Source organism: Molothrus ater, chromosome 19 (assembly GCF_012460135.2).
Source record: "Molothrus ater isolate BHLD 08-10-18 breed brown headed cowbird chromosome 19, BPBGC_Mater_1.1, whole genome shotgun sequence".
In the NCBI taxonomy this organism is placed as follows: domain Eukaryota; kingdom Metazoa; phylum Chordata; class Aves; order Passeriformes; family Icteridae; genus Molothrus; species Molothrus ater.
In genome coordinates this window covers 9,137,940-9,164,784 of record NC_050496.2, presented here as the reverse complement: position 1 = coordinate 9,164,784, position 26,845 = coordinate 9,137,940, and the positions used below count along the sequence as shown (strand labels likewise).

Below are 26,845 nucleotides of genomic sequence, written 5' to 3'. Positions count from 1 at the left end.
TTTGGGATGTGATGGGCCTGGGGACAACAGTCCTGCTCCTGCTCCAGCCCTGTCTCAGTGGGGCTGTGACACACAGGGATTTGTTGCTCAGCTGCTGTGGGAACACTTTAAGGAGGGACCTTCCAGTCGAGAAGGGAAAGGTAAGAGGACTTGGTAACAAGGAAGAGATCATGGGATAAATCACTTTTCAGGCTCCCAGAGCAACATCTGTATCCCAGTGTTTTGTGTCAGTTGTGGGCACTGAACCCAGGCTTGGGATGTCCTTACTCTGTGTTTGTCCCTTCCCAGAGACAGCCCCAGGGAGGCACAGGCTGGGTTTGTGCCCACACTTCCCTGGGCTGCAGCAGGATAACGGGAATGGGGCTCGGGCCTGCTCTGGGGGGATGCCTGGAGGAGTTGCTGCTTAGTCCTGGACTTCCCCTGAAAATAGAAACAAAGGAACTCGAGATGCACATGTAACCCTTCCTCCTTCTGTCCTCCCAGTCACTCCAGAGCTTTGATTCATTGCCAGAACAGTCCTTCTGCCAAATCAAAACCCCCTCAGATTTTCTCAGGAAAATTCCATCAATCCATGCTGTGCTCCATGCAAAATCTTTCACATACCAAAAGTGAGACATGGTATTTTTTAGGTAGACTCATGCTGTGAGTAAATTTCTATCCAGTAAGAGCCTTTTGGGTCCCAAATAGGGGATGTTTGTTCTTGGTATTTGGCTCCATGTCAAGAAATACTTGATGCAGCATAGCCCATCCCATCCCCTGCTCTGTGGCTTTCCAGTGACACCAAATGAAGCTGCAGAGGTGTGTGACAAGTATAGGGTGTCAGAACTACCTTGTTTCAAAACAGAAAATGCTTCTATATAGAAGCCACTGCTTCCTGTGGCAGCTCACATCATATCGCTGAGTATGTGTGGTTTTAAGCTCTACTCAATTTTTTACATTTCTTAATATAAATATGTATCAAATCCTCAGCCAACTTGTCACACAAGGAGATGCCTTTGTGCAACATCATTATATAAGATTTTTGGGTCTTCCAGAGCCCAGGAGACAGTGAAAGCAGAACCTCATGAGCATTTTATTAGTTTCTTTTACAGACTTATTATTTGCGAATACTGACTGGGAACAACAAACATCTCAATTTCACCACTCTAAAGGTAATAAAATGTTGTCTGTTTGATTTAAAAAGTAACTTTACTCTTGTGCACGTACAAGCTTGGCAATATTTCTCCTGGGGAATGACATTCAGCACAGCTCTGGGACAAAGTGCCCTGGCACACCCAGTGTGTGCAGCCCATGCTCATTTTGCATCATCACTTGTAAATGCAACTGGGCATTTGTGTTTTGCAGTTCTTGATTTGCTTTCAGTCAGTGTTCATATACTCAAATTATTACATTCTATTCTGTATGCTTTGTGTGAACATGCAGCTCTGCTGGAAGAATGGTGTAATTTTCAGAAATACCATGGACATGGTTGAGGAGACAAAAATAATATAAATGGTACTCAGAGGTGTTGGTTTCTCTGAAATCAAATGCATTAGGCAGAACTGTGAAAACACAGTGAACATCCTGTGTAGATAAAGCTGTGGTATCATCTAATGTGTTCAAGGTGAAGGGTTCAAAGTGCAGTTGTTGTGTACCGAGGACAAACTGCCAGAATTTTGCATTACAGTTACTACAGATTATTCGGGGCACTCTGCAGCAGGGGAAGCAACAATAACCTGTGGCTCTGAAAGCAGCTGGAGCAAATTCCCGGCCGGTTAACATTCCCTAGAGTGTCCTCTGTGCCGAGCCTCGCCAGGGGTGCCTGCTCCAGGCACCCGGTGTTTGCTGAAGCACAGAAGCGGCTGCGGGACTGCGGCTCCAGGCGGGTGCGCTCCGAGGGTGGATCCCGCTGCTCCCACGTCCTGGACGGAGCCCCCGGAGCCTTAAGGACACTTGGAGCGCGCTGCCCTCACCCTGAGATCCCTTTTCCTGTTGAATCTCCTCACGAAGCCGCTGCCGCTCCCGACCCAGCCGTCCCCCGGGCGCAGCCGCCCGCGCAGGGCCGGCAGCAGCTCTGCGGGCACCTGGCGGCGCTTGTGGTGGATGTGCCCCATCACGATGTACCTGCTGCCTGCAACGACAGGAACGGAGCAAACGGGGAGCTGAGCCTCGGGGAGCCAGTGGGGGTCACTCCGAGGGCACCGGGGTTGGGAACAGCCACCAAGTTGTGCCTATGGAAGCATCCCGGACACAGGGCTTCCACTGGGCACCCTGAGCTCCGCTGGGTCCTGGGGTGGGGCTGGCATGGAAATGATGATTTACTCTTGGGGGAAGTGCTGGTATTTGATAAACTTGCACTTAAAAGCGTTATAGATGGATAATGAGATGATTGGCTCTCGTACTTAAGGGATGACTATTGTGTGAATATTAAGAAAAGTTTTAGTGATGTATAGTTATGTTGCTGCAGTTTAGATGTCCTCTGTTCTCCCCATGGTTCCCTTTTCCTCCCTGTATGGTGACCATCAGACAGCCAGGGTTGTCTAGCACAGGTACAAAGAAGGCTGCACGTGTCCCTTGCATGGGGCAGTTGGGAATGGAAAAGCTCAGGGGGTGCTTAGGGGGTGCAGCAACACCTGAGCTCCAATCAAGTTACAAGAAAGCAGTTTGCACTGATAAATGGCAAAGAAGAGCTGACTGACAGACCTTGGGAGGGGCCAGCGCTGCCTGAGGCAACCCCCCAGGGGTATAAAAGACTGAGCATCCATCTTGAAGATGAACTGGCCATGTGGTATCCATGAGGGCAGTTCTCAGCACTGCAAATTTTTCCTTATATAGTCATTTTGTTGTATTTTTGTCAAGGTTTAATAAACCTTTTTAAATTTTCAAAGTGAGTAGTTGCTTCTCACAAAAGGAAAACTGAACAACTTACAAAGGCACCAGCTAAAGCTCTCTTGTATTGTTTTAGGAACCCTGAAAACTTGCCATCATTTTGGAACTGGACAGAATTAAGAAAGGGCTACACTGGTACCTGACTTCTTCATGCAGTTGGTTCTCTTGTGAAAGTTTGGAGAAACTTGGATGAAAAAAAGGCCTCAACTTTGAGTACATACTTTTCTTCCAAATTTTCCCAATGACCCAGGCTAAGCCTATTAAAGTAGGGCAGACTGAGATTGCAGTGCATGCAGAGGAATAGCAGAATGGATTTAGCTGCAATGATTTACCAAGTTTAAAGTCTGGGCATGGTTTACTGCAGTTGAAAGTATCCACAACCAAGATGTGAACTCGGAAGAAGGCGGCGTCAGGAGTGACATAGAGGCGGCTCATCCTGTACAGTCCATCCCTGTCCACCAGGAGGGTGATCCACTGCACTCCATGCCCCAGGCTTTCCAGGTTATAAACAATTCCATTCACTGCTGGTTTAAGGGAGAGGGAAAAATAGGATCAGAATCTATATCATGGCAATTTTCAGGGCATGTGTGAAGGCTGTAATTTGAAATGCTGTAAAGGAAGTGTCAGCAGGAATCCTTTGGCTCAGGAGTGGGCAGTAGGAATTGCTTCAAATAATCACATTTGGTGAGGTCATTGCCTGAAGTTTTGCTGCTTTGCAAACCTAGTGCTTTACAAGTTTGAGATATTTCTTAGGGAAGAAAGCAATGGGTTTAGTACCATCTTCTATCCTGATATATAAAAAGTGGGCATATTTACCTAACAAAGTAAAATTTTCAAATTTAAAACTTCCCAATGAAGTACAAAGCTAAGCTGGTAATGAAACACTTTGGCTTTTGAAATAAAAGGCCCTTGCCATACCAAGAGACAGGGGCACAAGTAGGTTGTGTTGGGAGCTCAGACAATCACTTCATGCTGTTCTCTCAGTTTCTGGCTCTGGCAAATGCTGAGCTGAGTGCAGGGCTGGGAAAACAGCTCTGTGTCAGTGGGGCTACTGCACCTGGTGTTACACCTGAATCAGGGGGAGAGCTCTGATTCAGTCATTTATTCTTTTATCTCCACTGTAAATATAAAGAAAGGAAAAGCTCTCTCTGATGGCTGCTGTGGAACCTTGGCTCATCTGTTGCTCAGACTTTTTCCTACCTGTCCTTTCAATTTAGGAGCAGAGCTGTTTGTTAAGGGCTAAAACACACAGAGGCTGGGTTGCTGTGAAGCCCATGTTGGACAGGATTGTGTGAGAGTGGTAAAAACCAAAGCAGGACAGCATTTGTAGAAAGCACTTCCTGACTTCTCCATTTAGAGAAAACAGATGTCTCCTAACGTGTTTATGTTCTACAAATGGAAACATCTGTTACCACTGGGTTTGTATTTTCCTTATCTCTTAAAATACTGTGAGAAAAAGTTGGTATCTGTTTCACAACTCTGTAAGCACAAGGCAGGGTTTCTGTCAGAAAATGCTTGTCCTTAAACAAAGTCTGTACAAAAATACCAGGCTGTTTCCTGCCACCTTTAGTTACATCAGTGTGAACACAAGGACTAAAGACACTGAATCCTAAGGAACTTCAAGAAGAATCCTCTCTAGAGAGAGCATCACAGCCTTCTTTCTGTTTGGTTCACCATTTTATTTTAATTTCAAACTTCAGCCTCGAAAATCAAACTCGCTCTAAATAGTAAGAGATAAATAACCCAGCTGCAATGTTTAATCTGAGAGTATCTAAAACAATTGGTCTTTTCAGTTCCATTGACCAGTCCCAAAGACACTGTTCCTCCAGAGGAAACAAAAAAAGGGCAGTACTAGCCCAAGGGAGGGAAAGGATAATGTAAGTATGTCTCTGAAGAGCTGTGATGGGTCCTTTTGGAATACTTGGTAATTATTGAACATACTTACCATATCTTAATCACAGTATTTTAAAAGTAGCAGTGCAGTATCAGTGACAAGTAGACAGAAGGGGCTCCGTCCCTGTGGGTTGAGGGGGACAGCACCTACCGAACTCACTGGCACAGAAAGCCTCCCCTTCATCCCGCTCCTTCCGGCATTCGCTCTGACACAGCTTCTCCTTGTCACCGTCTGCAAGAGGAGCACAGCCTGAGGGACAGCCACGGGCCCTTGGAGGATCTGTCCCCACACTGTGCCCCAGCTTTGGGCAGCTCCGGGCAGCCTGTCCCGCTGTGGGCAGCTCCAGGCAGCCTGTCCCACTGTGGGCAGCTCCAGGCAGCCTGTCCCTCTGTGGGCAGTCTGTCCTGCTCTGGGCAGCTTTGGGCAGCCTGTCCCTCACCTGTCCCGCTGTGGGCAGCTCCGGGCAGCCTGTCCCGCTGTGGGCAGTCTGTCCCTCTCTGTGCAGCCTGTCCCTCACCTGTCCCTCTCTGTGCAGCCTGTCCCTCACCTGTCCCCAGCTCGCCGCGGTGCCTCGGGCTGGGCTCCCAGCGGTTCGTGACCCACGAGGCTTTGGGGATCCTCCGGGACGGGTCGGGCTCTTTGTAGGCCATTCCCTTCCCCGCTCGGTTGAAGTGGTGCAGCGAGTCAGGGTCATTGGGCTCCCCCGTTCCAGAGTCCGGGAAAGGATGGGTTTCCAGCAGGGCCATGGCCTTGGGGCGGGGAGGGGCTCGCAGGGCCCCCAGGCTGTTGGCAGCCCCGGCCAGCCGCCGGTCCGTGTGAGGCCTGTTGGCCCGGCCGGGAGCAGCCCCCGGGGCCCGGAGCCCTGCCTGCTGCCCCAGCTGCTTCCTCAGGCCTGTGCTGTTCTCCAGGGAAGGCTCCGCGCGTTTCCTCTTGTCGGGGGTGAGGGAGGGGATGCCCGCGGGCCCGGGGGGCATTCCCGGGAGCCGGCCCTCCCTGGCATTCCCGCTGGCACTGCCCGTGCCCCGCGCTGGCTCCTTCACCTGAACCTCAGCTGCTGGACTGAAAACATCTTTGCTCAGAGCCTGGCTGGGTTTCTCAGCATAGAGAAGGGATCCTACAGGCAAAAAAAAGGAGAGGGAAAATCAGTGTTTTAAGTATTTTATTTCAAATGTTACAGAATGAGAAGACTTGAAGGTCTAATCCATAAGTGAGGCCTTCAACAATAAGATATAAAACTAATAAATAGCTCAATAGATGAAGCACAGTAGAGCTCCTCATTCCTCTACTCAGATATTGAAGGTCCAGTACAGGGAATGCAGCTGCGTGAGCAAAACAGGAGATTTGCATTTTTACTTTATTATTGTTGCAAATTAAAAACAAACCCTTTTCTCAAACCCCTGAATCTCCAGGGAGCATCTGAGGAAACAAGGTTCACGTTGCCATTTGGGATGCTTGTTTAAGAGACCGTGACAGCAGAACTCTTTGGTTTTCCCATCCATGGGATGCCTGTTGACAATGTCATCCAGACTCTTCAGCAGCTTTGGATGCTACTGGAAAGGTCTTTATCCACAGTTTTGTATCTCTGACTTGAGCATGTAGTAGCAGTAATTAGGCTAGTGCTGCTGAGTAACAATTATTTCAAGGCTTTGCTTAATTTGAGAGGATATTTGAGAAAGAGAGGAAGTGTCTGGAAATCCAGGGAAAAAATAACTTAATGGCACTGTTCACACAAGCTGGGCAATCACCTACACTTTCGTTTATACCTTCACCTTGATCCTTTGAACCTCACAAAGAAAAACAACCAAAATGTTTAGCCAGGCAGGAGAGAAATTTCCCCTGGCAGTCTATTTTCCTTTTCCTTTAGACCTTCCCTGCAGGCTTGGAGCGAGCCAGCAGAGTTTTCACACAGCTCACCCACACACAGCCTCTGTCTGGTGCTCATGGCTGTGGTTATCCTGTGTAGGAGGCTGATCCCAGCTCCTTGTGTGAAAAGAGAGATTTGACATACACAGATGAACAACGTCCTGGTTTATCTCCTGTAACTGACTCAACTGCTGACCTTGCCACTTCTCCCCCTGTGCTCTCACCAGCTGCTGTCATGGGAAAGATTCCCTGATATTTGGGCTGGCCACACGTAAAGTCTAAAGAATGTCCATGGAGAGAGGGGTGGAAGAAGTCCAAGCTGCCGAAAGCAGCAGGCAAGGGGGGTTTGGAGATGGTTCAGTGTGAAGCTGTGCCCTCTGAACAGGTGTCTCAGACTTGGGTGTGTAAATAAACTCTTCTACCACTTTATCACGCCTTCTCAGTCACAGATTGTATCAAGAAATAGTTCATTTTTCCCTACTCAATCTGTTCAGGACCTTGAGGTTCCTCCTCCTGTACCAACATATTCCTGTCTAGTTGTTGCAACCTCGGAAATACGACTGCAACATAACCAAATCTCAGTGGAACAGATGTAAATGCTATTTCTGTTCTGTCAGTGAGGCACTAAAACCCAAATAAATCCATTCAGGACAGCTTGCTGCAGACATACAAGGCACACTGAACATGGTAAAGTCAGGCAGACAGACACCTGGAGTTACAGGTGAAGGGGACTAAAAGAGAAAGATCACATACAAATTTAAAAATCCTAGATGCAGAAGGAAATCCAACTTCACCGGAATACAAATTATAAAAATCTCAGATGCAGAAGCAAATCCAACTTCACCTGATACAAATTATAAAAATCCCAGATGCAGAAGCAAATCCAACTTCACCTGCCGGTGGTGGCTGGCAGGACAGAGGAGCACCAGCTCCCTGCCTGCTTCTGCCAGGTACTCTTAATTCTTCCTAATACTGGCAAATTAAATACTGCAATCTACACTCCCATCCCACAAACACGTTGAAATGTTTCTTTCTTGAGCCCTTACTTGCTGCAGAGGCTGCAGGCTGGGGGGCTGCCCAGGTTTGCAGGAATGTCCTCAGCCTCAGATGTGCCCCAGCCCCGCTCCAGAGGTAACAGACTTACCAGAAGATGATCTAATGGCAAAGCAGAGGAGCCAGAACACTTGGGTTGTCATTTTGAAGTGAAGTTTTTCCAGACTCAAAATGAGCTGGAGCCTTTTATGCCCTTCCCCCGATCCATGCTAATGAGAGGCAGCCTGAGGGGAAGCGGGAATCACTGGCTGGACAACCCACTGGAGCAGGACCAAGCTGCTGCCTCCACCAGCCCTGCCTGGAGGAATGTGCTCCTTCCCAAAGGGAACAACCCGCTGGCTCCACACCTGTGTCCTGGGGATAACACACCCACACGTGGTTCTGGCAGCACATTTTTATTTTTGGGAATGTCTTGCCCTCCTCTGGCACTTTATAGGGAAAAATCATAGGGGACAAGGCTGGCTATGGAGAGCCATGTTCTGGGGGGAACTGGGAGATGCTGGAATACACCAGAGCCCTGGCACACAGGGCCTGTAAAGGATGTGCATGACAATGGAACATATCTGGGGATTTCTGGCCACCTTCAGTGATACAGCTGCTAATCTCCTCTTTTACTTTCAGGAACCAGTTTCTGTGATTCTTTTCAGACTGAAAAATGCAGTAGTGAGTGTCTAGTCCAAGGGAAAGCTCTGCTGATCCCACACAGCTTTATTTTTAAATCTCTCTTTGCCATCATGAAGAACTCTGCAAATTTTGTCACACCAAGCCAACCCTGATTTGGATTACTGAGTTAAGAAGGCTTATTTCTAAGTGACCTTATTGCTACACAAGATTTCCATTGTGACAGTTTAATTCACCAGCTGCTGCCGGGTGCTGTGGAAGCTGCTCATGACTTTAAGGGGCAACCAAGAATTTAAAACTCCATAAAGGCACTGAAAGGCTCCTGAAACCCACCTTTGACAGAAAATGTAACCCTCAGCAATGTCTGTGGCATGGGATTCAGTGTTGCTTAGTTTAAGCAGTTGTTTTGTCCTGCCTTAATTAAGCATTTTAATAGGATTCCCAAAAGCTCAGGACTTTGTCTCCAGCAGCCATGGGTGAAGATAAAGAAAATTTACCAGAATAGTGTGGAAAATAAATGACATTTCACCACATCTATTACTCAAGGAGTTACATTTCTACTGCAGCACTTACTCATCCTTGTTTTCCTCTGTTATTTGAAACATTTTTAATTTCAGAACTATCCCAAGATAGCTATTACAGGAATAGGAATGTAAATTGAGGATGAGGGAGAGGAGGGCTTCTCCATTGCTTTGGTGAGCAGCAGGTACCTGCAGCAAGCAGAAGCTGGATTGTGAGGGATGGATGGATGGATGGATGGATGGATGGATGGATGGATGGATGGATGGATGGATGGATGGATGGATGGATATACACACACATGAGCATCCCACAGACCTGTATGCCAAGGATTTTTCTGTTGAATTAGCTGGTGGTGCAATTCAACCCTCATTCATGTACAGCTGTGTCTGCAGTGTTTTCCCAGCCTCTTTATCTGGGCAGGATCTCCATTAAGAGCACAGTAGCAGTGTTTGGAGCACTCCAGCATTCCAGGAGGGATGCTCGAGCAGCAGAGATGTAAAAGCTTTCCCAGCGGCGCTGGGCAAAAAAGGGACCGAAAACGCCGTGGCCACGTCGGGCCCGGGTGTTCCCCGGCTGCGGCTGTCGCGGAGCCCCGGGGAGGGAGCGGGACCCACTCGCACGACAGCCGCGGCTCAAGGCACGACTCGGCGCCTGGGCAGAGCAGGGGCTCGGGGCCCGGCCCGGGGCAGCTGCCGGTAAAAGAGTCGGGAATCCCGAGCACGGGGCGGCAGCGCCACAAAACGAGCGCGGCACGACCCAGATGGGACTCGAACCCACAATCCCCAGCTCCGGAGGCTGATGCCTTATCCATTAGGCCACTGGGTCACCCAGCGCTGCTTCACTGCGCCGCCTGGTAAGAGCCCCGCCCGGCCGGCCCCGGCTCCGCCCCCCGCGAGCTGTCACGTTCTCCCTACTTGCGGCGAGCCGGCCCCGCCCCTCTTTCCTCGCACACCATTGGTCGCCCTGCCCCCAGGCCCCGCCCCCCGCGGCCCCGCCCGCGCCTCAGAGCGGGTTCCCGCCCTCACTGTCAGAGCAGCGCGCGGCTGCTTGAGGGACCCGCCCGGGGCCGCCGCGCTGTCCCGGGGACGCCCGGCCACCGCCGCCCTCCTGTCCCTTTAAACTCCCCTTTACGGGCCCGGTCCTGGCTCCTGTGCTGCGGCCGGTAACTTCATCCAGTCCCGGCGGCTCCACACTCGGCCTTCTCAGGGAACACCCCCCCCCCGCCCCATCAGGGCTCTGTGACCCCTCACGGCCCTTTTGCCCCACAACCTCACCCGCAGCTTGGCCGCTGTCCTGCCCCAACTGCCCAGTCTCCCTCCACCTCTCTGTCCCTTCGGAGCTGTCCCCTCCCTCACAGCCCTCACCGCTTGCAGCATCTCACACACACCCCCTCGGGCACCTCAGGCACTGCCAGCTCTCTCCCTGCCCTCAACGCCCATCCCTGCATCCAGATTTCACTGCTCCAGACCATGCACTGCCAGCGATTCATGATGCAATGGAATTTCTTCGTGCTAGCCTTCCAGTCTTTCCAGGAAAGCAGGTGGTGTACCTCCATTTCTGCTTTTGAACTGCCTATTTTTCCTTTGTCAAACTACTCTTGTTTAATATCTCCATTTGTTAGCAATGTGCTTTCTCTGTTCTTGTTTTAGTGGGTGTTTTTTACAAAGCTCAGCACTGTAAGGCCCAAACCCAGCGATATGAGATGTCACTGATAATTCCTCCTCCTCGACAAACATTCTCCACACTTGTGTGCACCTACAGGGCATAAGTGGTTTAATGTGATGGTTTAGCACACAGACATATCGATATGCATACCTGACACTTCTCTGGACCTTATAGGTGTCTCAAAATGTCAGAGTTGTGTTTTCCCTACAGTTCTTTGGTTTGAATATCTCCTGTGAAAATCAGTGTTCTTTTGTAGTCCATCCCTCATGAGCAGGCCAAACCCATCAGAAACAATCTCATCCCTTTTCAGGCCATGACACAGGGGCAGGGATCCTTTTCTTTTGTTATTCCGTATTATTTGGTTTTCATCTGCCCTGATGGCTGCAGAACTGCTTCCAACTGCAATCTCACATCCCCTTTCTTGCATTTGCATTTCTGGGAGACAATAAGTGAGGCATGGAGCCCTGGAACCATGGAATTACAAAATGGTTTGGGTTGGAAGGGACCTTAAAGCTGATCCAGTTCCACCCCCTGTCATGGGCAGAGATACCTTCCACTACCCCAGGTTGCTTGGAGCCCCATCCAGCCTGGCCTTGGACACTTCCAGGGATGGGGCAGCCACAGCTTCTCTGGGAAACTGTGCCAGGGCCTCACCACCCTTACAGGAAAGAATTTTTTCCCAATATCCCATCTAAACCCAATCTCTTTCGGTTTGAAGCCGCCCCCCTCGTCCTGTCACTACACGCCCTTGTCCCAGGGGAAGCCTGCCGTGCCCCGCTGGTTACTGAGGCAGAATCTGTGCTCTGCCTGAGGGAATGGGTGTTTCTGCCCCAAACCGCTCAGAGCGAGACCCCTCCGGGGCCACAATTCCCTCACTCCGACCCCCCGCTCCCGTCCCGGGATATCACCGAGCCCGGCCCCGCGCACTACAGCTCCCGGCGTGCCCCGCGCCGACCCACACAGGCTTGCTGGCGCTACCTGCGCGAGGCACGCTGGGAGCTGTAGTACCGAACCTTGTGCATACGTCACGTCCGACCGGCTCTTCCGGGAGGGCATTCCCCGTCCTCGCGAGCCGGGCAGCTTTCAAACCGGCCAATCAGAAGGCTGCTTTGGCTCGAACTGGCCAATGGCAGGGCGCGGCCGCGGGAAATTTAAATGCCGCGTGGGGCGGCCGTGGGCAGTGGCAGCGTGCGGCAGCAGCGGAGCGACCGGCGGCGGCTCCGGCCGAGGTGCGGGGGCTGGGACCGGGGTGGTGGGGACGCGGACCCTGCGCTGCCCTTTTGGAAAGAGCCGTGCTCGGCCTGCAATCCTGCCGGGGCCTCTCTCGGGAGCCTCCCGCGTCTCCGCTGTCTGCACTGGGGCTGGCAGAGCTGGTGTATCCCAGCGCGGGTTGTCGCTCCGGCGGGGCTGTGGCCGAAGCGAAGCTGGTTCTTATTCTGGGGGTGGCCGAGGTGCAGGGGTTTTCTTCGTTAGCCGTGTAGCCGTTGTTATCTGCTGCTGGCTGCACCCGCTCTGCAAACGTTCCTCGGGATCCTTCCCATTGCGAGAGCTCGCTGTTCTCGTCCAAAAAGGTCGGGGTGGGGCTGGGTGGGATCCTGTGCAGCAGAGGTACGTGGTAGTGAAAATAGTATTTAACAGCGTGTGTGTGTTGTCTATGGAAAGGAGAATCTATGTTGCTCCTGAAAATAATAACTAATAGTATCTGGTTTAAAGTGCCTTAAAATCGTGTGAGTGTGTCTTCTGCTGTTGTGTTGATGCTAGAGCTTGTTGTAACATCTGGCTCTTTAAAGAGACAGCGATTGATCAAGTCAGATGTTGTTATAGTATTAATACAATCAAGTGCCTCTTATTCTTGAGTATGGATCCAATTTTTAAAATTTAGCTTTTGTGGAGTAAACTTGCCTTTACCCTGTTTTCAGGCTTGTTTTTATCTGTCCCGCTCGAAACTCTTAACAAGCAAGATGTCTACTAATGAGAATGCCAATACACCGTCAGCTCGATTGAACAGATTCAAGAACAAAGGGAAGGACAGCACAGTGAGTACTCTGGTGCAATTAGTGTTTTAGCCAGCCGTTGTCTCTTTAAGTTTTGAAAGCCAAGAACTTACTCTGAGAGTTTTTCCTTAGGAGATGAGAAGGCGGCGCATTGAAGTCAATGTGGAGCTGAGGAAAGCTAAGAAAGATGACCAGATGCTTAAAAGAAGAAATGTGAGCACTTTACCAGACGATGCTACTTCTCCCCTTCAGGAAAACAAAGGCAACCAGGTAAGTGGGTACTCAGAATAGACACATGATGAGGACCATCTAAGGTCCTGCAGCCAGGCCAGCATGAGCCCCTTCTTGAGGGCAGGACAGCACTACTACATCTGCATTATCAGCTCAGGCCTGTGTTATCACCTCTAATGGACAGCACTCTTACACGCAACTGGGAATGCCTTAAGAGTTAGCTTTCATATTTTTCAGATTCTGTGCTGCTTTAGTGTAACTCTGAGCTTCATATTAAGTGTTAGTGAGTACTCTTGGTAGGCAGACAAAACAATCCTTTTCCGGCTTGGCCAAGGACAACTGTTTCAACCTCCAGGCCCAAAAATTATAAACAATGGAGAAAAGTTAAGAGGATGGAACTTTGTAACCTAAAGCTATAATTGGACAATTAACTCCAATATGCAAATGGACCAAAATTTAGGAAAGTCTCAGACCTTGTTACCATTTGTGGTTGTGACCATGGTCCATTTTGTGACCATTTTGGATTCATCTTTGGTCTAACCCTTGCCAGGCTCTTGTACTGCCCAAGATGTATCCATTGAGGCCTTTTAATAAATACCTACTTTATTCTTTAACTCTGTCTGGCCTCTGTTCCAAGTCAGCCTTCTCAAGGCATCACTGGCTGCAGCTACATTTTAAGCCTAGCATAACTGGTATGAAGCACTTGGTTAAAAAAGCTTTCAGCAGTTCAGATAGCTGCAGATGAAGCTGTAGCTGCTGAGGTTTTGAAATATCTCATGGTGCTGGTACTAAGGGCAGTGGCTGTAAATTGGGGCCTATTCATGGTATTGTGTAAGAGCTCTCTGTGGTCAGGAATACCCAACAGTCCCAGTGAAGCACTCATGTAATGTTTTCTTGTACAGGTTTTGGCACACTGGTCAGTTGAAGAAATAGTCAAAGGAGTTAATAGTAATAATATGGAGCTTCAGCTACAGGCTACTCAAGCTGCCAGGTAAGCGCTTCAGAGGAAACCAACTCAGCTGTGCAAGCCAATAACTAGGCAAGGTGAGAGAATTGACTTATGAGCCTGAGTGGCTGCTTGGGTCTTTCTTATCAGGCAGTATTTCAACAAACAGCATCTCATATACCACGTTGAGGTACACATAACTTAGGCATAGTTTTATTTAAACCATGTGGCTTTTGAATATTTAAAGTGCCTGAATATTTTAGTAGGAAGAAGTAATTTGCTCTAGTGGTGGCAAATTTAATAGTAGTCACCTTAGATTTGAAGGAGTAATTATAGTAAACCCTTTATTATAGCAAGGTAAAGTACCTTTTAAACAGTGTTAACACTTAGGTCTGATATGTATGAGTGTGGCAATCCACCTTAGAATAATGTGAACAGTAAGATGACTGGGGTTTGAAGTCTGCCAAGTTTGTTTCTTCTTCCAAATCTAAAATATCCTTTAATAAGCTTGCATATTGCTGCAGTGCTGCTTCTGGCAGTCACTCACCTCTCTCTGCTGAGAAGCCTCTAGCAGTTCAGATGTGTAATGACTCCTGCAGGTCTGCTGTACTTCAGAGTCTGAACAGAACCTCTCCCATAGTGAAGACATGCCAAACCCAGCATTAACAGAGGCCTAGGAAGCCACTGTTCAGCTTGTCTGCATTTCTCTTTCATGCTGTGTTGTGTTGCCTTCTCTGCATGTTAAGACAATGCTAAACTTTTTACATATGGTGCTTTTAAGACTTTAATTTGTTGTTCAGATGTCTGCAGGCAAAAATAATGCCTCCTGTTTGCCTTCCTCCTTAGGAAACTCCTCTCAAGAGAGAAGCAACCCCCAATAGACAACATCATTCGGGCTGGTTTGATTCCCAAGTTCGTCTCGTTCCTGGGCAGAGCAGACTGCAGCCCCATCCAGTTTGAATCTGCCTGGGCGCTCACCAACATCGCCTCTGGCACGTCAGAGCAAACCAGGGCAGTGGTGGATGGAGGGGCAATTCCAGCCTTCATTTCCCTGCTGGCCTCTCCACACACTCACATCAGTGAGCAGGCTGTGTGGGCCTTGGGGAATATTGCAGGTATGTCCATGGGCTGCACAGCTCTAATTATCCTCCTGCTAGGAGGTGGGGTTGGGCTCTTTACCAGGCAGCAAATGACAGAACCAGAGGACACAGTCTCAAGCTGCACCAAGGGAAATTTAAGTTAGCTATTAGGAAAAAGTTTTTTACAGGAAGTTCTGGAATGGTCTGCCTGGGGAGGTGGTGGAGTCACCATCCCTGGATGTGTTTAAAAAAAGACTGGATATGGCACTGGGTGCCAGGGTTTAGTTGAGGTATTAGGGCATGGGTTGGACTTGACCTTTAAGGTCTCTTCCAACCTGGTGATTCTGTGAAATCTGGAATTCAGACCTGTGTCCTTGTCTGAGGTGGGAGGCCACCACTCTGACATCACTCCTGCTGTGCCATGCCCTGTGCTGAGCTGCTTGGGAGCTCTGCCCCGGTGGCTTTCCAGTCATGACATGCCCTGCATTGCAGAGCGAGCTGCAGGAAACTTTGAGAGCTCATGCAATGCCTGGCCCAGCCTGTGGGTTGTGTTGTGGGCACTGCTTCCAGATTTCAGCTTTGATGCATCTCTAATCATGCTACAACACAAACCTTTTTCAGACATTGCAGTGTTTTTGTGACTCAGCAATGAGCTCTGCTCTGTGTGTTGACTGAAAGGGGGAAGGCAGGAAGCAGTGACTCAAATAATTATGTATGTGATGGCCAATATTCCTTGCTTGCTGATAAGTGTTGGTACACTGAAGTTTCTCATGCTTCCCTCAGGATTACTTGATCAGCCAGTGTTGGACCCAGTCTTTAAAAATTGGTCAAAATAAATAATATAAGTATTGTACCTGCTGTATTATGGTTTCCAATGGATGTGCCCTAGAGAACAGTGAATCTTCACACAAAGAATGTTATCTTGTTTAAAAGCCTTGTTTGATTGGGGTTTTCTTCAAGTTTTTCCTTAGACTTTTAAAATCAACTATAAGGTATTTACTATACCCTGGAATTGAATTCTCAGTCAAACTCTGACATGCCATCAGCCTTATTCTGCAGCACCCAATCATTCAGCTGATGATTATAATGCATTTCAAGTCCCATATTGTGGGGAAAGCTCTGTTCTAGTGTAGGGCTTAAATTTGTGTCCAAAGAAAACATGCAAGACCCTGCATGGTTATGAGCTATACAGCTTTAGGAAAAGCTGCATAGAAAACCCTCTGCATTACCTCTTCTTCTAACACAAAAGGTGAAGCTCAGTGGCTTGATTGAACATGCTTGTCATGTGACTGAACCATGGCAGGAGTCCTTTTGTCCTCTCATTCCTTCTGATTTTATCCAGCCTTTCTTAAGGACTAGAACAATTAATCCTCTAACACACAGTGGTTCTGTGTACACATATTCCTTTTTTTCTGGTCTTCACCTGGGTTTTTTTCTTGTTTCTTTCCAGGGGATGGTTCTGCCTACAGAGACCTGGTTATTAAATATGGTGCAATCGAGCCACTGCTGAGTCTCCTTGCTGTTCCTGACCTCTCTTCCCTGGCTGTAAGTGTGCAGAGTGATTCAAGCTACAATTACTGAGTAGACCCTAGCTGAATTATTGCTAACCATTTATTCTTTATTATTAACCATTACTCTTCGTGATTAACACCGCAGTCTGGATATTTACGCAATGTTACGTGGACCCTCTCAAACCTGTGTCGCAATAAGAATCCTGCACCTCCCCTCGAAGCCATCCAGCAGATCCTTCCAACCCTTGTGCGGCTCCTGCACCACAATGACCCTGAGGTGTTGGCAGACACATGCTGGGCAATTTCCTACCTCACAGATGGTTCCAATGACAGGATAGAAGTTGTTGTGAAAACTGGATTGGTGCCACAACTTGTGAGACTCCTGGGATGTAGTGAACTGCCAATAATGGTAAGGGATTGGATATGCAGGCTGCTGTGCAGCTCTAGCCATGATTCAAATCAAGCAAGTTAAGGGCAGTAGTGTCCATGGAACTGAATGGCTCCTTTCATACATGAGTCAGGTGCCTGTTCTAATTTTTGTGAAGTGAGACATCAGTTTCTCTCCTGCCTGGGTGCTGTCCTACATGAGACAGTCATCAGCAGCAGCAGCAGCTTATTGAGCTGCTTTATATAATCATTGAATTTACTTCACAGGCCAGCACAACAGTCGACATTCACTAAAGCTTGCCTTTCAATTGCTGTTTTAGATCCAAATTCTAGGGACAGTGTTCACAAGTGTGCTCTGTACACACTATAATTAGAGCATAAAAAAACTCCATTAGTATTTAGCAGGTAGTTTCCCTAAGCTCTGTCATGGGTGGTTGTTTGCAGCCTGACCTTGGAAGGTGTGCAGTCTGTGCAGGCAGACATGAGTGTCTGCCTGTGGAATGCTAACAAGGAGCACAAACCCCAATTGTACATAGCAGGTCATGCTGTTAACTGGGAAGGTTAGAGTGGGTGGCCATCAGGTATAGCTGTGTTTGCTATAATCTAATCTGGTTTTGAACAATTTTCCTAAGTATTCCATTCATCTTTGTTTCAGACTCCTTCACTAAGAGCCATAGGAAACATTGTCACTGGTACTGATGAGCAGACACAGGTTGTCATTGACTCAGGAGCTCTGGCTGTCTTTCCAAGTCTCCTTTCTCATCATAAAAACAACATTCAGAAAGAAGCAGCCTGGACAATGTCCAACATCACTGCTGGGCGTCAGGATCAGATCCAGCGAGTTGTAGACCACGGTCTCGTGCCTTATCTCATTGGTGTTCTGAGGAAGGTAAACAAAGCCTATATTTACAATATTGAGCCTTTTCCTATTACTTCTCTGTGTTCAAACACTCTGCTTTTACCTTCACAGGGGGATTTCAAATCTCAGAAGGAAGCTGTGTGGGCTGTGACAAACTACACAAGTGGTGGAACAATTGACCAGATAGTGTACCTTGTTCAGGCTGGTGTTCTTGAACCCCTGCTGAATCTTCTCTCAACTAAAGACAGCAAAACTGTGCTCGTTATCCTGGATGCAGTTTCCAACATCTTCTTGGTATGTGGATGCAGTTACACTTGATTATTATCCATGTTGTTGCTAATGGCTCTCCATCCAGTAGCTGCTGCTGTATATCTTTCCAGAGGTAATTCCACACTTTCCTGTTGCAGGCTGCTGAGAAGATTAATGAGACTGAAAAGCTTTGCCTCATGATTGAGGAGTGTGGTGGTCTAGACAGAATTGAAGCTCTCCAGTCACATGAAAATGAACAAGTGTACAGAGCCTCATCCACCATCATTGAGAAATATTTCTCAGCAGAAGTAAGTGGCTTCAGGAGCCTCTTCCACTTTTATTTTCTATTCCAGCACTGACTACTAGATTCAGAAATGCTACTGCTATTCCAACCTTCTTCTTTTCTTTCCTTCTAGGAAGAGGAAGACCAAAATGTTGTACCAGACTCTACTGCTGACAGCTACACTTTCCAAATCCAGGACAGTACCCCAAATTCTTTTAACTTCTAGGTCTTGCATATACTGCAACCACCTACAAGTGGTTTAGCACACAAATGACTGCCACCTCTTTGTCTTAATAGTTCCTCTTGCCTTTGCTGGATTTTCTGTGTTCTGTAGCACTTTGTCCAACTGAAACATACTTGAACAGTTCAATCTCTATATGTATCTGTGAATTTTTAAATGTAAACCTCGTTCTTTGAGATATACTTGTAAATACTTCCTGTTTCTGTCCTTGTCTGGGAAAAGAGAGCATGTGAGCAATTCAGGCCTCTCACAAAGCATTGAGCCACTGCTCTGCAAGCCTCCCTCTTACCTTCTACACGACCTGTTGCAGTGATAAATACACTGAACAGGCTTTTAAGGAAGAGCTACTTGAAGTTCAATAAAGTGTTGTCAGTACATCAAATTGACCTGTGTCACTTGCTCTCTTAAAAGCTGACTGGTGGGGTAAGTAAAATTTAGACAAAAATAGTTAATGGCATGAATGCTGGTGCAAACCATGAGAGATCAATGCTGAAGATTGTGCATTTAAAGCAGTTTGGTCACCCCAAGCTCTGATTTCTGTATGCAGCAGCCTTCCATTACAGGACCAAAGAACTGCTGCTTCTTTCCAGGTATTCCTATAGAAATCTGATTCATCTTGCCCTGTGTGTGCATAGCTGAGCTAAACTAGCTTCAGCCTCTTGGAGAAATATTTAAAGGCTAGTAGTGCTACTTAACTGTAAGTAGTAGTTTGGAGGAGAGGTGAGTACAGCAGTTAACCAGTTCCATACATGTTCAGGAACCCTTTTGACAGAGCTTAGGAAATGCTTTAAAGGAGTTGCCTGCCCGAGAGCAAAAATTAAGGCTTTGCCTTGGAATCAGCTGTCATTTCTTTTCTGAAGTCATTATTTACAGGGCATCCATTTTGTCCCTCAAAGGGGTTGTGCAGGATGGGGTTTGCAGGGGGAAGAGTATTGCATGGAGGAAGAACTGGAGTTCTGTTTTCCAGCTTTTTTGGAAAAGCTTGGATTGAGCTATTAAACTAATGCCTCCCAGGAGTCAAATGTGCTGGAATAACAATGTTGTCTCAGCTTACTGAGTGTCTCTAGCTCCAATGATGGTTTAGGAGAGGTCACAGTTCAGGGCTAGATGTTTCATAAACATGCCTTAACTGGACCCACAGCATGTCACCTTTATTAATAAAAGGTAGGGGGAAAAATTCTGATATGTAGGCAGTTCTTCCAGAGTTCCCATTGGCTTTCCTTCCACCTTAATGGGTGCAGGGGAATAAAAAACTCAAATACAAAACAAAAAAAAAGCCCTTTATTCTGCTAGGTGAACCTGATAGAATCTGGTATTGTCTCCTGTATTAGTCACCTTTTGCATGCTTCCAAGTTTATTTTGAAATGCAGTTGTGTAGAAAAGTGGATTTGGGTGTAACTCTTTGGCAATCCACAGAAGATCAGGTGTGCTTCATGAAGAATTCACTCTTGTGTGCTGCTAACAAAGATCTCTTAGTCTGTTATTGCTAATGTAGATGATGTCACTCTTGTTTCCATTAGCGTGGGGCAGCTCTGCTGCTCCCTATCCCACACTTGCCGGCAAATGTTTCCCTCCCTGGCTGGAGGCTGGTGATGACCTCCATCCCTGGGACCTCTCTGGAGCTTGGCTATTGCTGGATTGTGATAAAGTTACAAAGGGCAACAGATAATTTGTTTATATCTCCAGTTCTATACATCTTGTTAGCAACAATCCCGTGTTGTGCAGAGCAATCTCTGTGAGTCACTGCCATAATGATTGTCCTGCTGGGCCAATGGAGCTGTGGCAGTTCCTGCATCCAGCTCAGAACATGGTCCTGGTGACACATTACTGTCACTGATGTACCAGCAGGGGTTGCAGATTCTACCTGTCACAAAGGAGACTGGCTTGTAAAAACCACACCATCCTGAACTGATTCATGAGGACCTTCATACTTTGGCCTGCACCACTTTAACTGTTTTTCTTTACCTCCAAAAGAGCTGTAGCAGGTACTAAACCTTTCTTTGGGTGCCTCTAAGGAGGCTGAACTGTGCCTGTGCTCTGTTTCCAGCCCCTGGGCTGGAGGCTGAGGCTGCAGGTGGCACCCAGGGCCCATGGAGAACAGTGCCACCAACGGTCCCACAGCTCCCCTGGGACCAGAGTCCTGTGCCTGGGGGAAAGGACCAGCCTTGCAATGCTGGAGCTCTTCTGGGGGAAAAGCAACCAAACAGGGCATTGATGTACCTGCAGTGAGAGCTCTTTGTCCTTTGCTCTACTGTCCAACCTCCACCCTTGACCTAAAAGCATCAGTTAGAAAATAATGATTTTCTATGTAACTGTAGAGAACTGAAAGAGATAAGCTTTGTGGTGGTGTTCACAGGGGTGCCAGGACCAGGGAAGAGATGAGAATGCTGACTCCATGTTTCAGAAGGCTGATTTATTATTTTATGATCTATATTATATTAAAACTATACTAAAAGAATAGATGAAAGGATTTCACCAGAAGGCTAGCTAAGAATAGAAAAAGAATGATAGCAAAGGCTTGTGACTGACCGAGACAGTCTGGACAGCTGTGATTGGCCATTAATGAGAAACAACCACATGAGACTAATTACAGATGCACCTGTTGCATCCCACAGCAGCAGATAACCATTGTTTACATGTTCTTCCTGAGGCCTCTCAGCTTCTCAGGAGCAAAAATCCTAAGGAAGGGATTTTTCCTGGACCGTGTCTGTGCCAAACCTCTACGAAAGCAGTGACGCAAAGCTGTAATGAAGGAGCGGCTCCTTCCTTCCCGGGCTCGCTGTCTCGGGGTTCGCAGGGCAGAGCCCGAGGAGCCGCGGGGTTGGTGCCGCTGCAGAGCAGCGCGCGGCCGGCAGAGGGCGCTGCCCGAGGCGGGATGAGCCCGGCGGGAGCGCTCAGCTGGGCTCTGCTCCATCTCCCAATAAAAACCAGCGAGCTCCTGCTCCGGGCAGTCACACAGAGCATCCGTGCGCTGACTCACGAGTGTTTAGCCAGGTTAAATATCAAATATAAGATATAACCTTTTAAAAGCCCCTTCAAAATCAAAGTACTGTTACGTCAAAACACCACTCCTTTAATTGCTCTTTAGCATATGCAAGTAATTTGGCTTTTGTTTCTCTGTATATAGTAAATGCAGAACACTTGTTCAATTGTGTTCTCTTGGTTTGTTTTTTTCTGAATTGTTTCAGATTTATCCAATATATTGAGTTAATAATAGAACACTGCAAGATCTTTAGATGCCTGACAGCTCAGTGGCTTAATAATTAACTTTCTGGGGCCAGAGACTGTTTTTATCCAAGAAAAATGTGTTCAGCCTATCCACCAGTGAGTCCTGTTGGCAGCGTGTATTTCCACAAACAACGATCTACAATGATCATGAGTAAGTGACTGGGGTGAGTCACTCCTTATTCTAAGAAAATGCAAACTATTTCTGAGGTTAGGATCACAGTCACCCATGAGGATACATCTCTAGCTTCAAAAAAGTGGTAGGAGCAAAAAGGAAGAGGAGAATTGTTATTGCTCCTGATTTTTAATTTGTTGGGTTTGGTTATTTGGGGGGGATTTTTTTTTGTGCACGGCCCAGTCAGATTTAAGAGCTTGTCCTCTTTATGTGTCAAATGCCTCATTCAGGACAAGGGCTGGAATCAATGTCTGGTGGCCTGTGTGTCAGTCTGCCAACTCCTCTGTGCTGAGAGCAACAATAACAGACCCCTGCTGACATCAACTGGCTTGGAATGCAGTTGTTGCTAATGCTATTTTATCTGTGGAGTGATGGCAAGATTGCAGTCTGAGATCTCAGCAAACGTAACTGCCTCTGAAATTCTGATGGCAGCAGATGCTGCCTGGCTGATTGTTCCATTTGCTGTTCCCCAAGGTGCCAGGCTCTGCAAGGAGAGCTGGGACTTTGCAGGCATGCAGTTCTGTTCACTATCCCCTGCAGGAAAAACAGCTTAAACTGTGGGAAAGCTAGGAATGGTTTAATCAGTAGAAATCTATTTTTTCTTTTCCTGTGAATTAGACTGAACTATTCTCTGAAGCAAAGCTGCTTCCTGCTACTCTATCCAGAATGATTTAAATTGCACAGAACCACAGTGGTGTATCAGCAGCAAGAAGCAGCTGTGGTTCTGCAGAAAAAAGAATTCACTACCCAACAATATTTCACAGATCTCTTCTGTTTCTAAATCTATTTTACAGCAGAGCAAACTGAGACACAAAAAAGTTATCCACAGACATTCAGAAAGCTGCTGGCAGAATTCACCTGGAGCCTGGGAATCCTGATGTCTGTCCCTGTAGTTAACCCATGGCACCTCTGGTCACTGTTGTCCTTTGGCTGAATATGGGATTATCCCAGGAGTAGGGAAGCTCTGTTGTGATAAGGTATGATGTAGATTTAAGTACAGGTCTAGACTTTGGAAAGTGTGTAAATTCGGGAAGAGGCACTGTTAGTCAAAACAGAGGTAATTAATGAAGGTTAATTGTGTTTAGTTATATTTGACCCAAAGAGGAAAATGTTAGGACTTTCACTTAAAACCTGACAGGAAACACATTAACCCTTTGGCCTTCAGAGGAACATTAGGAAAAAAGGCTAAGAGGGAATTAGGGTGGGAGGGGTACACCCCCTGAAACTGGAAATTTCAGGAAAATCCATTCTCAAGAACATTCCCACTCCAAGCGTGCTGAGCTGTCCCTTGTGTTTGTAGAACACTTTCTTCTCACTGATCCAGGCAATGGCACAGACATGAGGCAGGCAGAAACTCAGCCTGTGGACAGCTGAGGGAGAATTGATTTGCTGTGAGTTTTGTAGCACTTCCTATGGATGAAGGGTCACTGGATTGCAGTCCTGCTCCTGACTGCAGAGCTCTGGCTGCCTCAGACTGCTCCAGGAAATGGATGCTCTTCCACAGCAGCCAGGAGAGTCCTGGAGGTTTCAGGAGATTTCAGGAGATTTTGTGGAAGAGCCGTGGCCCCTCTGCAGGCTGCAGTTCACCCACTGCCCTGGGAGTGCCATCAGTGGGAGGGAAGTGACATTGGGATTTAAAGGGACCAGGAGAGGAGAGAAAAAATAAAGCAGGATGGAGAAAAATCCTGTTAGTTCTTACCAAGCACAACTTGCTTGACCACGTTAAAGTGTTGTGCTGATCATTTGAATAAAACAATGGGCCAGCTCCAGAAGTGATGTGTAAATCATGTACCAGGAACAGAGTTTCAATTGACTGACATGCTGGAAGCAAAATCAATGGCACTGACTTCACTGTGGGGGAGTTTGGATCACAACTACACTGCCTCTTTTGTTGAGCTTGTAATGAGGAATCATTCTCCTTTATTTCATATCTTTCTCAATCTGCATTGCAATGTGAAATGAAAATCATGGGGTCATTTTTTGAAGGTCTTTTTTTTAATATATATAGAAATCACAGGGTCATGCACGCATTTCTATATTAATATATATAAAATAATGGAAAGCTGCCTAATTTTTTCTCTGTAACAGATTGCTTTGTGTGCAGCTTCACAGTGGTAAAATAGCTGCACCACCAGGAGTATTAATAATGCTCTGTGGGCATATGGAAGATAGGAGGTACAAAGTTATCAGAAAATCCTCAGTAATCTCCAAAGCACATTTCCACCATCCCAATCACTTCATTTTTACCCACTATATGAAACAGATGTAAAAATAGCTCTTTCATCAGTGGATTGCTACACATATTTGGGCTGCAGAGGCTCAGTTCTGTTCAAAGCAATGCTGTGAAATCATGTGCAGAATCTGCTGTTAATCAGAAGCAGCAATTTAATGTTACGTATCCATCTCTCCTCCCACCTCCAGGTCCCCTTCCCAATTCTGAGCAGGAAACGACACTTGGATGGAGCTCAGCACACTGAATTTCTGGATAGACTCTCTAGGAATGAGGAGGGACTTGAATTCTCTCCATATGTCATTTCCTTTCCCCTAATGGCTAAAAAAACCCATTGCTGCAGTTCATATAACATATAAGAGAGAGAACATTACCAATCTGGGGAAACAAGGGCAGGGGGATGGGACAGGCAGGACAGCCACATTCCACTTCTGAAGAACTGCTTTGCAAACTTGACTTGAATGGAGCAGGCATTTTTCATCTGTGTACAAATACTGTTTTATGTAGTTCCTTAAACTGGAGCTATTACCCCATCTGTACTTAAGTGTATATCAACACCTGCAGTCTGGGGCCAGACAGGGATTAGGGAAGGAAAATATAAGCAGAGGGGGAGTGGAACAACTCTGCAAGATGTAAACTAACTCAGAAAGACAAAACAGAGGGGATTGAGGGAGACTGACAATGGGGACCTAATAATTTTTAATAAATCCAATTTTAATGGCAAATGATCCTAGAAATTACTTAAGAAAAATCAGAGTAGCCCACTCCTGCGGCTTTTGTGCAAACTGGCTTTAAAAACTTTTCTGTTCAGTACAACCAAGAGCTCATGCAGATATCCTACCCTGCTGCAGGACACAAAATTTGATCTGCTGTATTGCACAGTGGACTTGCAGCTGTGAACAGAATTCAGTGTGCTGTAGTTACAAACAGAAAAAAGTAACCCAGGAATAAACATGACATAAAAAAACCCCAACAAAAGCCATTTTAACTCAAGGGTAAGCTTACTTCTTCATAGCCAACCCACTGTGTATTAGACCCAAATTGGAACATAATGTCTTTCTAGCAGCATAATCCAAGGGTTTGTTAAATTTGTAACCAAACTGTGCAGTGCTTTGCAGGACAAATGAGAGATGACATTTGCTCAAAAAAGCCTGAATTTTGCAGTCAGTGAATGAGAACATGTGCACAGAGGGGCTGTATGTGTCTGCTTGCAGGGTGATTATATCTGACTGAAGAGCCAAGCCCTCCCATCTTCCATTAGACACATTCCCTAATTAGACATGTTGCCCCTGAATATTAATGATAAAAAGAAAAGGAGAAAATTACCTTTCCTCCAGTTCTATTTTAAAGGGTTTCAAGAGTGGAATAAAGGAATGATCAAGATACATGGTGACAGATTTTGCTTTAGGTTACTTTCAGCACTTCACTAGACCCACTAACCTACTTAGATATCTGTGCTGTTCTTATCTGGTATAAAACCTTGCTTTGTAACTTTTAAAATGAAATATTTTAGAGGTATTTTTAGAGATAACTTTATCTTAAATCCTCTCAAATTGATTTCACAGTGGACTTGCGGGTGATTTTGTTAAAAGAAACTACAAAAGGAGCCAGTACAGCCTGTGGATAGGTTTGGTATTTCTCAGTTCAGAAGGTTTTAGGAATAAGATTTCTTTTTAAAAAAGAGGGATTGTTGAGCTTATTGAACCTGCAAATGCTTTTGTGTCATGACTGAGCTTATTTATGGATTTAGTTTTCACGTAGCATGTTTATAATGTCTCCAGACTTCATGTGAGAAGTTTCCAAAGCTGGACAGCCCAGGCTCCTTTCAGCAATTCCCAGAACTGTGAGTAGATGTGGTTTGCACAGCTCATCTGACTCTTAGTGCCTGCTTCCCCATGGCAGAAAATAATCATCCCATGGGGTTAAGGCTTTGTGAGCTATTTTTGGGTTTGAACCTTGCACATTCAACTACCTGTAGGACTAGACAATATTGTTAGAACTTGATACATTTCCTGGAATTAAGTTTTTCTCTTGAATGGAAATACTTGGAAGTAACTTGAGTGACACACATGGAAAAACTTCCACTTGCTTGAAGAAACAGAGAGAATCAGAACTATGAGGTGGGGGCTGTTTTAGGTGGCTTACACGGCTGTTTTAGGTGCTCTCCCTGCCAACATGAGAGGAGCCTGCTGCCAGCCTCTTGCCTACCCGTGGCTGCATTTGTCCCTAACAGCCACAGTCTCTGCAACAGGTTAGAATGGGATAAATTGCTCCTCCTAAACCTCATCATAAGCCCTGACATGTGGAATTTTGTACAGCTTGGAACATTCATCTCTGGATATTTGGATAAGTCATGATGGCCACAGAGAACTGGCTAATTATGCCAAATTATCAAGGCTTATCAGACATTGTTCCAGGGCTTTTGGAGAGCCAGGAAAGCTTCTCTGCCTGCCATGGCTGCATGGCTGGAAGCTGCATCACAGAACATCTGCTACTTCTTCCAAAGCATTAAGCAGGGGTTGTGGTGCAAGCTGGGTGTTACCTGGGCAGAGCAGGGCTGATTTAACAGGGCAATCACTGCTGATCACCAGTGGCTGAGGGTGAGTTTACAGCATCAGGGCTGAGTCAGCCCCTGGCATCCCAGCAGTGGCACCCTGCCCTCAGCATCACCACCATAATTAAAACTCAGAGATTTGCAATACAGGAGATTTTACAGCTCACCTTTTGCAGATGACAAAATAATTACTTCAAATTGATGCTGGGTCATGGGGAATAAGAAAGATTGGAGAAGGTTTGATATTCCATTAGTGGCCAAATAATGTGGCTTGTTTAAAACAGTGCTGTAAGTCAAATCTTGAAATACTTACTTGGGCTGAGATTCTTCCTCAAAACACCTCATTTGTCTGAGCTCTGGGACAATACACACGGTGTCAAGTTGAATCAGACCCT

General features: G+C 46.7%; 2 protein-coding genes and 1 non-coding gene across 5 annotated transcripts; 1 reads left to right on the top strand and 2 right to left on the bottom strand.

The window, feature by feature from the left end:
• Positions 1 to 1,051: 1,051 nt before the first annotated feature.
• Positions 1,052 to 9,565, bottom strand: C19H17orf58 (chromosome 19 C17orf58 homolog). 3 transcript variants are annotated; one of them, XM_036394406.2, is made up of 5 exons: positions 9,137 to 9,565; positions 5,310 to 5,876; positions 4,913 to 4,993; positions 3,201 to 3,392; positions 1,052 to 2,110 (listed from the first exon to the last, which is right to left on the bottom strand). In XM_036394406.2, exons 1-5 carry the CDS (start codon positions 9,189 to 9,191, stop codon positions 1,923 to 1,925), a joined length of 1,083 nt encoding a protein of 360 aa, XP_036250299.1. In that variant the 5' UTR covers positions 9,192 to 9,565; the 3' UTR covers positions 1,052 to 1,922. The 3 variants fall into 3 exon arrangements, with proteins under 3 accessions (XP_036250299.1, XP_036250301.1, XP_036250300.1); XM_036394408.2 differs by having other exon boundaries at positions 3,201 to 3,389; XM_036394407.1 differs by lacking the exon at positions 9,137 to 9,565 and adding an exon at positions 7,770 to 7,902.
• An 8-nt stretch (positions 9,566 to 9,573) lies between these two features.
• On the bottom strand, positions 9,574 to 9,646 carry TRNAR-CCG (transfer RNA arginine (anticodon CCG)). The gene has a single exon. It is a non-coding gene; the product is annotated as a tRNA-Arg (tRNA).
• A 2,801-nt stretch (positions 9,647 to 12,447) lies between these two features.
• KPNA2 (karyopherin subunit alpha 2) lies at positions 12,448 to 18,648 on the top strand. Its single transcript, XM_036394403.2, has 10 exons — positions 12,448 to 12,522; positions 12,613 to 12,750; positions 13,614 to 13,702; positions 14,504 to 14,772; positions 16,187 to 16,281; positions 16,393 to 16,656; positions 17,290 to 17,523; positions 17,605 to 17,787; positions 17,901 to 18,050; positions 18,159 to 18,648. The coding sequence occupies exons 1-10, from the start codon at positions 12,448 to 12,450 to the stop codon at positions 18,249 to 18,251; spliced, it is 1,590 nt and encodes a 529-aa protein (XP_036250296.1). The 3' UTR covers positions 18,252 to 18,648.
• The last annotated feature ends 8,197 nt before the right edge of the window (positions 18,649 to 26,845 follow it).